Raw genomic sequence first — 12,946 nt, 5'->3', positions numbered from 1 at the left:
ATAAAAAAAAAAAAAAAAAAAATAGAGCGCCTTCAACAACAATAATATTTTTGGTCCTTGGAAAATAAAAATAAACTTTGCACATTGAAAAAAATCTATTTTTTTTCGATGGAAATACATATGTACCTCAGTACCTGTTATATGACCAAAATTTTTGATCGCCCTACCTACTGATATTGTAGTGGGATTAGGGGATTACTAGAGATTAGTGTGACTGGTTACCTAAATACATAAATCACAGATAGGACCTCACATTGAAAAAATCTATTTTTTTCGATGGAAATGTGTACCTCAGTACCTGTTACCTGTTACATATATGACCAAACTTTTTGATCACCCTACCTACTGATATTGTAGTGGGATTAGGGGATTACTAGAGATTAGTGTGACTGGTTACCTAAATACATAAATCACAGATAGGACCTAATCTCTACTAGTTCTGATAAGGGGAGCATTACCAATGGTTAGTGGATTTTGTAGTCTATTCAGTCCCCAATGGTGTCTGGTAGAAGTCTCATGGTCTTTGGCTGAAAACACAATGGAGTCAGTTTTCCAGCGCACTGGTATGTCAACCTGCGTAGACCAGCTTCAAAAATTAAAACATAGGTACAATATTTATTATATATTGGAGAGTTTTTGCAACCAAAATTGAACTCTTGAACGTTATTTGACGTCGTCGTCAGATAATGTTGAAGAGTTCAATGTCGATACGCTAATTTTGGTTGGAAAAACTCCCTATTGTAAATTTACCCGGGGCTGAGAACCATCGCGGTGGAAATCTAACTCTTGCATTGTAGTCTATTCAGTCCCCAATGGTGTCTGGTAGAAGTCTCATGGTCTTTGGCTGAAAACCCAATGGAGTCAGTTTTCCAGCGCACTGGTACGTCAACCTGCGTAGACCAGCTTCAAAAATTAAAACATAGGTACAATATTTATTATATATTGGAGAGTCTTTGCAACCAAAATTGAACTCTTGAACGTTATTTGACGTCGTCGTCAGATAATGTTGAAGAGTTCAATTGTCGATACGCTAATTTTGGTTGGAAAAACTCCCTATTGTAAATTTACCCGGGGCTGAGAACCATCGGGGTGGAAATCTAACTCTTGCATCCAGTGTGTTTTCAGGTTATCTAGGAAAGCATTTCAAATGTTACCGGCTTTGGTTGCCCCTTCAGTCTTCAAAGTGACTTGGTGTATTTCGTAGTCTCTGTACCAAATACTTTGCAAAAAATTTACTGTTGCTGATTTATTCGGCGTATTTTTGGGGTAGTCTAAAAATGGGTGTTTTGTAGTCTAAAAATTGACTTTTATTGAGTTCAGCTTTCCTTTCCATTATGGGCATTGAACCGGGGTCTCCCAAGTGCATGTGACCTCTTAGCCTCAAAAACTGGCCATTCCCATTCTCGGATTCCGACTCGGTGGATATGTTCACACCCTGGCGAGTCCAACCCTGGCGAAACAACACGTGCTGTAATGCCGCCCAACCCTGTGCCAAACCTAAACCCAAACTGTGTGACTGCTGTCCAGGTACGTCACTATACATACACCTGCCGAGTATGAAATATATTTGGTGGCAAATATTGCTCAAAGGCATCTCTCAAAAGTCGTTCAACCAAATATTAGTGATTTTGTTCCAAATGATCTCTTTTCGTTTTTAACAAAGGTTCGGTTATGGGCACGAAAAGGATTTTTACAAACGGACAATATTTCAAATATTTATAAGGCTGGGTAATCGGCAAAAGGAAATTAAGGAAATTTTAAAACGTTTACAATGTGTACGATTAAGGAATTCTCCTTTAAAATGATGTGTCTTCTTGTTTAATCTCTTCAGGGAAGTATGGTGAAAATAATCAAGGAAATCACAATGTCTGTCATCATGATGAAGGATCAAGCAATTTTAACGAATCTCGATGTGAGAGAAATGGAGGTTATGAGCCTCGCTGTGAGAGAAATGGAGGTTATGAGCCTCGCTGTGAGAGAAATGGAGGTTACGAACCTCGCTGTGAGAGAAATGGAAGTTATGAGCCTCGCTGTGAGAGAAATGGAGGTTACGAACCTCGCTGTGAGAGAAATGGAGGTTACGAACTTCGTTGTGAGAGAAATGGAGGTTACGAACCTCGTTGTGAAAGAAATGGAGGTTATGAGCCTCGCTGTGAGAGATCAGAACCTGGCTGGCACTATGGCGAGCAAAACGGAAAGGACCGATGTTTCACGAGTCAGAATAAACCAGAGGCGAAACCTTTCTGCCGTGGACAAAGCGTTGATCCCGAACATAAACCTTTCTGTCGTACTCAATGTACTGACGCAGAGACAAAACCATTCTGCCGCAGTCAATGTGCTGCTGATCCAGAGATAAAACCTTTCTGCCGTAGCCAGTGTCTTGCTGATCCAGAGATAAAACCTTTCTGCCGCAGCCAATGTTCTGACGCAGAGACAAAACCATTTTGTCGCAGTCAGTGTGTTGCTGATCCAGAGACAAAACCTTTCTGCCGTAGTCAATATGCAGAACCTGAGCCCTGTACTGTGGATAGAAAGGGCGGCAAATCAGTTAATCATAGCGGCAAGACTGTCAACCCTATTGCTGAGCCTCAAGGGCGGTGTAAACGAAATCAAAACGACTGTGACACATGCACGGGAAGAGGCGAACCTAGTGGCGGAACCTCGTACCCATCATCAGCCTATCGGGGGTCGCGAGAGAAAAGACTTTGCCTGGGTCAGAATCCGGATATCAGTGGCCGAGCGCAGTATACAGGGGACAGCGAGAGATCCCAGTGTAGAGGAGACGCATGCGAGGAGAGTGGGAGACCCTGTAGACGTACAAATGAGGAGGTGACTAGTGTACCCTGTGGCGCTATGGTAAGTCTTGGGAACTAGGATGTAAAGGGAATATAATAAGGAAAGCAAGAATCTCAATACCGCAATCGTAATGTCTCGTTCTAAAAGGACCGAAAAGCATTACGTTCCTGTACTTATTAGAATGGGTACATTTTTTTACTTTCTATTACTACAGTATAGCGAGCTATACTAGTAAAGAAAATATTACAATCGGTCCAAATTTTCAAAATCGGGAAATGGTTGGAAATATCCGTTTTGGGATCCCCTGATGTCAAAAAAGGTCGTTTTTATCTATGTCTATCCTTCAATTCCTCGTTCCTTGCTCGATGTCTTTTAAAAACGTAGGAATCGCAGAATTGGGGTAGGACTTTACTGTTGAAAGTCCCTCAATTAAATAAAATACACATTATATGTTTGTGTTTTTTTTTTTTTTTTTAAAATGATCATCTCAAATTTATTTCCTGTGGTCTGTCCATAGTTCCATAGCAAAATAGCTTATAAAACATTTTTTTTTTCTCCAGGCAGGATGCTTTTCCTTCTTCTTCTTCTTCTTCTTCTTCTTCTTCTTCTTCTTCTTCTTCTTCTTCTTCTTCTTCTTCTTCTTCTTCAGATTCTCTGCTGGGTTCACGAATCGACGACCCTGCGGCTGCGGCCCTGCGATCGACAGGTTGATGATAAAAAAAAATAATAATAATAACAAATAACGTTTAAGATTACTGTCTTTTTTTATTATAAACAAAATATTTTATTTACAAAATTAAAATTAGGATTACAAAAGATCCCTTAAATCTATTCAGTTTCCGATAGGTACCTACCTACTTAAATTTTATTAATCCATAAATCCAACCATCAAGTTCGCGGGAAGGGGAAGAAAGGTAGGTACCTACCTAGATGGATTTAATTATTTTAATATCAACTAGTGGTTGACCCGTCCTTTGTACGGGACCACCACACACACGCACACCACCACCACCACCACCACCACACACACCCACCATACACACCACACATCCATCACACACACACCCATCACACCACACACACAAATTCATCACACCACACACACACAAACCCATCACACACACACCACACATCCATCACACACACACACAACACACATACCACACATCCATCACACCACACACACACCCATCACATCACACACATCCATCACACACACACGGTCGCGCTACGCGCTCCCTGACATGTCCTATGCACAGTGCAGAATAATAGGCATAACTTTCAACCGCCGCCATTTTGAATCAGGATGGAATGTGCCCGGAGTTCTTTTCTTAACAACCACAAAAAATTTCATCAAAATCGGTCGAGCCATTTTTGTGTGAAAAGAGGACAACCAAAGGTCTTTTTAGCGTAACAGACAGACCGAAATTTTTCTAATGTGATTTTTGGAATCGGGGATGCATAACGAGTGAGAATAACTAAGAATTTCACGATTCTAAGCAATGTACAGACAAATCTACAATTTTATTTAAATTTATTTAAATAGATACGTAGAATATCCCCTAGTTATGTTTCTACATAAAAGATAACTGTCGGAATACCTATAGGTAATAATAAATTAGGGAAGGTAATTATTCATTTACAAGGGTATATACAAGTATTAACACAGCTATTTACAAAATTTCCTTAACTTAAACAGTACCTACCTACCTATCTTAAAAAATTCAATAAAACTCGCAAGAGCAAGTAGTGAGTTCAATAAACAAAATGAATGAAGCTGCCAAAACATGATAGTAGGTACAAAAGAATACCTAATAATAAGTTTCACCTAACCCCTGGTCTATAGTCTCATGTTGAAAGATAATATTATCCAACAAAAATCTGGTGTGAACATCACACGACTTTCCTCATTCTATTAAATGATGCTTATTTTGGGTGTTCTTGTTCTTATAGCCAAACTTTTACAATATCTCTAACCGTTTAGTCGGTATAGCTGAAAACCGCCAAAAAACGGTCGAAAACCGCCAAAAAGCGGTCAAAATACCGCCAACCGCAGCACCTATCTCAACCAAACGAGTTGTATCCTTGTCACATTTGTAAACTCCATACCAAATTTCAAGTCTCTAGCTCATACCGTTCCCGATATATTGTATTTGACATCTACATACCAAATTTCAAGTCTCTAGCTCTTACCGTTCTCGAGATATTTTGTTTACCAACCGTTGCACCGATCTTAACCAAATATTTCGTGTCGCATCCTTGTCACATTTGACATCTACATACCAAATTTCAAGTCTCTAGCTCTTACCGTTCTCGAGATATTTTGTTTACAGACGGACAGACAGACACACACACAGACACACACACGGACCAATGGCTGAAACTTTGGATTTAGGCTCTAGGGACCTCAAAACGTGTTTTGGCACTAAAATTTGACCATCGAAAATTTGACCCGATTACATTACTTTCCTTCCTATAGGATAAGGAAAGTAAAAAGACGAGAAACTCCCGGTTTTGACCCGATTACATTACTTTCCTTTCTATATAAGCAAAGTAAAAATGCATCTATCTTCAGTCTTCAGATGGTAACGTGTTCGGTGGGAAATTCGCTTTATTGGCGGGGGATTTTTTTTCTTTGATTTTTTTTTTATTCCTCTTAAATAAAAAAAAAGATCGAAGTCTCAATCTCTCTTCAAATTTCGATTAATCGATCTCGATTCAAGGGCAAAAGATCGATTCAAAAACCGATCGATTTTTTGCAAAAAAAAAAAAAAACGATCTTCGATTAAATTGGAGATCGATCCCCATCTCTATGTTCCGTTTGATTACATTTTTTGTTTCCAAGTTGTCACAACACGCTTCTGTTGCAACCGTTATTTTTACCCCCACTCTCAAAATTTCGGTTTACGGTTAGATGTTTACTCAGAATAAGAATAACAGTAGGTATCTTATCTTATTTCTCCATTATTGACTTTAAAAATTAATAAAACCATTCAGAAATCGGGGGAAATTGAAAATACAGACCGGGTCTGCAATACTGCTAAATGGCTAAATGTAAATAAAAAACCATTCAGAAATCGGGGGAAATTGAAAATACAGACCGGGTCTGCAATACTGCTAAATGGCTAAATGTAAATAAAGATTTCAATAATTTTCAGAAAATTTCCACCAATGAGAGAAGAGTTTTGTCAGCTGACTAAACAAATTTAGTTAGTCAGCTGTTCGTGAACTGTCCTTCGACCTCAGAGTAAGAATAACAAAGACGGGCTGTTTATGTACCCAGTACATAAACACACCCTGACGGTGTGTTTATGTACCGGGCTAGGATGAGCTCGGACGACGTGAGATAATTGTCCCGGCGGCAATTTTTAAAATTTATTTTATATTTATTTTTGTTTGCTTTGTAATTCGCTTGTTTTTAATAGCTAATATAAATGAAACTGATGATTGACTGACGAGGCTGAACTCTGGTATGGAAATCAGGAGATCACTTGTTAAACTATTACCAAAGAATGATTCTCACGAGGCTGATTATACTCCATAATAGTACATACATATGTCCCATAGTACATACATACAAGTATATCTCATCAGATGGACAAGAAGAGACACAGTACTTTCTATAATTTAGATGCTAGGTCAACATGAGAGTACCAGAAAATAGCCTACTGAAATATTTGTGATCGAAATAAGAGTGCTTTTTTTTTCTTTTTTATTACATGGGGAATATTTTGAGATAGAAAATTTACGACCAAAAATCGGCCGCCATATAGGTAGGCGGCTTGGGACTTTTTTTTTAATACGTATTCGCAAATGTAATAGAAAGTCGTATGATGTTCACACCAGATTTTTACTCTTATGGCTAAATGTAACTGCCAGAAACATCAAAGTTTCAAGTTACTATTTTCAACAGAGGCAAAGAAAACAATTTCAGTTTTTTCTCCACTCTATTCAACCCTATTCATTCCTTGTCTTATTCACAGGTAAGCCGAGACAAACAGTGCTCGGAATCCCCGACTCTCGATCGAACGATGCTCGGCAGCCAAGACAGTTCGCACACTGAAAGTCTACTGAATGGTGTCAAATACCATCGACTAAACCTAGGCAATAGAAGCAATTGCTCTCAACCTGCAGCCGAGCAAACAATAGAGAGGGGGGAGCGTAACAAGTGTGGGTCTTGCGGCAAACGACCGAATAGCGATAGGCGATATAGTGGGGTTGCGCCCAAACGATACAGAGGGGCGAAAAATAAATGAACATTCTGTGTGTTGTGTGCTGGTAAAAAATAAAGAAAATAAGGAATTGGAAAGTTGGGGAGGTCCGGTTGCAAAGTTTCTTTTGGTTAGCTTTAACTAGCGCGAAGTTACACAAGAGTGTTAAAGCGCCTGATAAGATAAAAATCCCCCCAAAAATAAAATACAATAAATAGAAATGTGTGTACGAATATTAAATTCAAACCAAGTAATATTAAATTCAAACAAAAGTGTTTGAAAAAATCTCTCCCTGTGAGGTCTATGTTTTAACTCGACCGTTTTGCATTTGGTTTAGATGTTTTTGTATTTTCCGCTATAACTCCCGATTGCCTGGTCTGATTTTGATGAAATTTGGTACACATCTTCATTGAATCAAGGCACGTCGCTGATTGAAATTTGAGGTCCCAGAAATGAGCAGGGCAAAAACTGAGGGGGATTTTATGTTCTGCACCTTTCAGAGTGGCTCATTCATTAGGAAATACATAAATGATGAAGAAAGGACTTTATTGTTAAAGTCTCAGCTTAGGCAAAAGAATATGAGTGAGGTCTAGAGTTCACAGAACCACTAGTTAATGGCAAAAAAACTGACCATTGAAAATTTGACCCGATTACATTACTTTCCTTCTTATAGGATTAGGAAAGTAAAAAAGGAGGTGGGCAGGCTTGGCTGTAGTGGCCGAGTAATTATGTTTAAGAAATACATTAATGATGAAGAAAGGACTTTATTGTTAAAGTCTCAGCTTAGGCAAAAGAATATGAGTGAGGTCTAGAGTTCACAGAACCACTAGTTAATATAAAAGCAAGTATCGTGTTGAAAATTTACCTGGGTGATAGTAGAAGATGATATTGATAATGTCCTGGTCACCCCACGGTATTTTGGTTCGGAATTCTTTGAAGATGGGACCCAAATAATTGACCCAACCAAACGATCTCATTCGGGTCAAATTCATGAGCATCACGCCGGAGTTGACACCTAAAAAAAGAAAAACACAACCGAGTGATTGGATTTTTTTTCCATTCATTTTTTAGGTTTGATGGAGGGAACTAGGTATAACAACAACTATTATCATCCACGAAATCGAAGAGAGGAGGACAGGATAGGAGGAAGCCAGAAGTTTTAAGAACGAACCTTATCTGTTTAGTTTAGGATAAAGGCGCCCCAGGCGGGAATCGGACCAGCCATCAAGTTAATCAAGAGTGGCTTTCCCTAGTTTAAAATCAAATATAAACAAGATATAAAACCACCTGTTGTTGACATAATTATTAAAATGAAATAAAAAAGAGAAGAAAAAAATTATGTATTAATTTATTTATTTGTACAATTCACGGCTTACAAAACAAAATAAAGAGCCATTAACATGATAGGGGGAGGGTACTATCATGTTTACAGAGTAATTTAAGTAAAAATATAAACTAGGTGATATTACAAAAAAAAAAAAAAAAAAAACTTATCGTAATTATTCCTTGAAAAAGAGCAGAATTCAAATGACAGAGTTATATGCACCTTAAATAATTCATTTATATACGTAACTTAGGTAAATACCTAATATCATTGTTATTTTTCTATCAATGTCCTACACAAGCCTTGTGCTTATAGGACATTGATATACTAGTGTATTTCAAATTTAAATGTATGATTCCTCAGCACTTGCCAATCACCCAGCTGTAAACAAATGCATAATTATTATATTCAGGACTAATTCAAGAGTTGCGTTTAGAGAAATGTAAATTAGTCTTGGAATTTATAGGTTACATTCAAGAGGTAAGAATTACAGTAATCAGTATACTTGATTCTTTAGTTAGCTTTTTCAGCATGAAATTCTATTTTACTGATTATGATGATTCATTCAACTAATTGATTTTTCTTTCTCTAGACTTCTACTTATAACCTAAATAGTTGAATAAATATAGTTTAAGGGTTGAATATCAAATAAACTGCCATACTTACTTTTTCTTCCAAACTTTGAATCAAATTGTCTTCTGCGAGGATTATAATTCTCAAAGGATTTTTCAGTTGAAATATGAGGGCCGACTTTACCAAATTCAATGTTTCTTGTAATCTGTCTCCACACACAACTAATGCCACAACAATTTCACTACGAGTCATTTCAGGAGTAAGGCTGGAATAAGAAAATTGCATTTTCAAAGTAAGTGAGTAAAACTAGGATACTGTAATATTAATTTGTAGGATTTTTTCCATATCTAGGTACAGGATTTTTTTTATTAGTTTTCTGAAACCAAAATCATTTTAATACTAGAGTACTATTATGATTATTATGAATTACCTGCTTGTCAGTTCTTTATGTACAGATGGCAGCAACCAAGATGATCGTGACACATTTGGTCTCAGAGTAGTGGGTGAATGGACTAGTAATTCAGGTTTTATGTTGAAGTTTGTCAGATCCTTGAGGTAAAATACAACTAAAATTCCTGTACATATGATTATCACAATGAATAGATTACGTATCGACATCATCTTAATTCACAAAGATTGCACACAATAACCCTCTTTTTCCAAAGGATTATTCTTGTCATTGACTAAGTCATCTTTTTTAGGGATTGTTGTAGCTCTATTTTCCAAAGTCTTCCAGAACAAAATGATCTACCTAAAGTCATAGGTAGTGACAGAGAGTAGAAGACTAGCCCTGTACATATGATTATCACAATGAATAAATTACGTATTGACATCATCTTAATTCACAAAGATTGCACACAATAACCCTCTTTTTTTCAAAGGATTATTCTTGTCATTGACTAAGTCATCTTTTTGGGGGATTGTTGTAGCTCTATTTTCCAAAGTCTTCCAGAACAAAATGATCTACCTAAAGTCATAGGTAGTGACAGAGAGTAGAAGACTACTAGTGGAATCAAAAAATGATACATTTAATACAAGGAAAGATAGTTTGAATAAGCTGAAGCTGAAACCTTGATCCTTTTATCATCATTTGACACTAGTAGCTTGAGCTGATAAGGGCTGTATAACATATTCTACTCTTAATTTTACTTGTAGGTTCTTCTAAAGTAGTCCTTGATGTCCATAAAATTTATAAATCATCTCTTTCCTTCTTCTTTTCCTTCCTCCTCCTAAGTTTTACTTCCCATCATCATCATCTATATTTTTACGCCCGTTATGACTAGCGCTTGCTAGTACTTGTAACTTCGAAGTTTTCTGGGTCTGGGCGACTTTACTACTTTTACAGTTTTACTTCCCTAACTTCCCTTTGGGTTTGGGATGGCAATTTGGAAAACAAGAAATACAAATTTCAAAATTTCGCGGTTCAAGATTTGTTATTTGTTTACGTTGGAAACACAGAGGTATCTCGGAATATAACATATTCTACTCTTAATTTTACTTGTAGGTTCTTCTAGGGGCTTTTCAGCCCTATCCCGAAAGTGCCTGGGAATTCTAAAGTAGTCCTTGATGTCCATAAAATTTATAAATCATCTCTTTCCACAGTATCTTTTCTTCTTTTCCTTCCTCCTCCTAAGTTTTACTTCCCATCATCATCATCATCTATATTTTTACGCCCGTTATGACTAGCGCTTGCTAGTACTTGTAACTTCAAAGTTTTCTGGGTCTGGGCGACTTTAACTTTACTACTTTTACAGTTTTACTTCCCTTTGGGATGGAAATTTGGAAAACAAGAAATACAAATTTCAAAATTTCGCGGTTCAAGATTTGTTATTTGTTTACGTTGGAAACACAGAGGTATCTCGGATGTTTTACACAGAGGTAACACAAAGGTCATGGTACATAAAAATGTAATGCATATTGCATAAATAAAAACTAAACAGGCGCTAGTACCTAGTGTGCCTATGTCTATTCTTCAATTCCTCGTTCCTTGCTCGATGTCAGGGCCGGATTACCCATAAGGCAGAATGGCAGACTGCCACGGGCCCCGCGCTTTTGGGGGCCCCGCGCTTTGAGGACTTACTAGATATTTTTATTTCCTGTGGTCTGTCCATAGTTCCATAGCAAAATAACTTATAAAACATTTTTTTTTCTCCAGGCAGGATGCTTCTTCTTCTTCTTCTTCTTCTCCTTCTTCTTCTTCTTCTTCTTCAGATTCTCTGCTGGGTTCACGAATCGACGACCCTGCGGCTGCGGCCCTGCGATCGACAAGTTGATGATAAAAAAAATAATAATAACAAATAACGTTTAGGATTACTGTCTTTTTTTATTATAAACAAAATATTTTATTTACAAAATTAAAATTAGGATTACAAAAGATCCCTTAAATCTATTCAGTTTCCGATAGGTACTTAAATTTTATTAATCCATAAATCCAACCATCAAGTTCGCGGGAAGGGGAAGAAGGTAGGTACCTACCTAGATGGATTTAATTATTTTAATATCAACTATAGTGGTTGACCCGTCCTTTGTACGGGACCACCACACACACGCACACCACCACCACCACACACACCCATCATACACACCACACATCCATCACACACAAACACACACACACACACACACACACACACACACACACACACACACACACACACACACACAACGGCCCTGACGTGATGGGTAGGTACAAATGGGTAATTTAGGTAGGTTGGTACTTAGATGTATGAGTGGATAGAACACACCCAAAAAAGATTAGGTACGTACCTTGCCAGATTCTGAATCGGGGACTTCGTACTTCTTGCAAATTTCCAAATCCTCTGAAATCAAATAGGGAGATAAAAATACAACAAGTTAGGTAGGTACATTTCATTACATTGTTTTGGAGGTCTTTTCTTATCAAATTCCTGTGGAGTCCAGACTTCATGGATTCCAGTATGGAGGACTATTGTACCCAATGAAAGTTGACCCCATTTGATTATTGTTTTTCATTCTTCTCTTACAAATATCGCTGTGAACTTTTGTAATATTGAGTTCTTCGTTTTAAGTCCACTGTATCAAGGTTCCACTCTAGGTACCATATGTACGAGAAAATAAGTAGGTAGGTAGGTACTTAATGTGGGTACCTAATCTACCGAAATATTTGTTTGAACCTATATACCTTAATCAAGTTACGAGGAGTAAAGTGAACTGACCTTTTCAATTGAAAGTACCTAATCTACCGAAATATTTGTTTCAACCTATATAAGTATATACCTTAATCAAGTTACGAGGAGTAAAGTGAACTGACCTTTTCAATTGAAACACTGTTATCATACATCAGTATAGGTACTTCATGTGGGTACCTAATCTACCGAAATATTTGTTTGAACCTATATAAGTATATACCTTAATCAAGTTACGAGGAGTAAAGTGAACTGACCTTTTCAATTGAAACACTGTTATCATACATCAGTACCTATTTTTTCATCCTTATTTCCAAGGACATTTGACTTGCCTAACTAAGCTTTTTTTATAAGGATTACAAAATAGGTTTCTGTTTCTATTCTACTATCGACCTCAAATATTCGATTTTCATAAAATAATAGATATTCATTAAATAAAGAAGTCCTACAAATAATATTGATTTTCCTTATGAGACCACCAGAAAATAAATAACCATTTTGGGCTGGGATATAGAATGTGATTACTTGTAGGTACCAAAGACACCTACCTGCTGATACATTGCACACTTTTGCGAGGTTATCGAATTCCTTTGTTGAGTACGAAACCTGAAATCAGAATGACAATAATTTTAATTACCTACCATTTTTCTTTCCAGAACGATTTTTTTTTTCAAACCTGTGGATTGAAACCGCTTTGGCCTTAAGACACATGCTTTGCCATTCATGCCAATTCGGGAATGGAAAAGTTTACTGAGAAGTATTCCGCGGGGATTCGAACCCAGCACCTCCGGGTTTTCGGTTAATAAAGAAGTCCTACAAATAATATTGATTTTCCTTATGAAACTACCAGAAAAGAAATAACCATTTTGGGCTGGGAT

General features: G+C 37.2%; 2 protein-coding genes and 1 long non-coding RNA gene across 3 annotated transcripts; 1 reads left to right on the top strand and 2 right to left on the bottom strand.

The window, feature by feature from the left end:
• Positions 1 to 84: 84 nt before the first annotated feature.
• Positions 85 to 776, bottom strand: LOC113467237. The gene is made up of 2 exons (XR_003391388.1): positions 424 to 776; positions 85 to 248 (listed from the first exon to the last, which is right to left on the bottom strand). It is a non-coding gene; the product is annotated as an uncharacterized LOC113467237 (long non-coding RNA).
• A 621-nt stretch (positions 777 to 1,397) lies between these two features.
• LOC103508678 lies at positions 1,398 to 7,113 on the top strand. The gene is made up of 3 exons (XM_008473254.1): positions 1,398 to 1,527; positions 1,832 to 2,856; positions 6,780 to 7,113. The coding sequence occupies exons 1-3, from the start codon at positions 1,425 to 1,427 to the stop codon at positions 7,050 to 7,052; spliced, it is 1,401 nt and encodes a 466-aa protein (XP_008471476.1). The 5' UTR covers positions 1,398 to 1,424; the 3' UTR covers positions 7,053 to 7,113.
• A 1,545-nt stretch (positions 7,114 to 8,658) lies between these two features.
• On the bottom strand, positions 8,659 to 9,686 carry LOC108252360 (glucoside xylosyltransferase 2). The gene is made up of 3 exons (XM_017443944.2): positions 9,335 to 9,686; positions 8,998 to 9,169; positions 8,659 to 8,712 (listed from the first exon to the last, which is right to left on the bottom strand). The coding sequence occupies exons 1-3, from the start codon at positions 9,523 to 9,525 to the stop codon at positions 8,659 to 8,661; spliced, it is 417 nt and encodes a 138-aa protein (XP_017299433.1). The 5' UTR covers positions 9,526 to 9,686.
• Between the last annotated feature and the right edge of the window lie 3,260 nt (positions 9,687 to 12,946).

This window comes from Diaphorina citri, unplaced genomic scaffold (assembly GCF_000475195.1).
Source record: "Diaphorina citri unplaced genomic scaffold, Diaci psyllid genome assembly version 1.1 scaffold21, whole genome shotgun sequence".
Lineage (NCBI taxonomy): Eukaryota > Metazoa > Arthropoda > Insecta > Hemiptera > Psyllidae > Diaphorina > Diaphorina citri.
The sequence above is the reverse complement of the archived record's forward strand: the minus strand, read 5'-3'. Positions and strand labels throughout refer to the sequence as shown.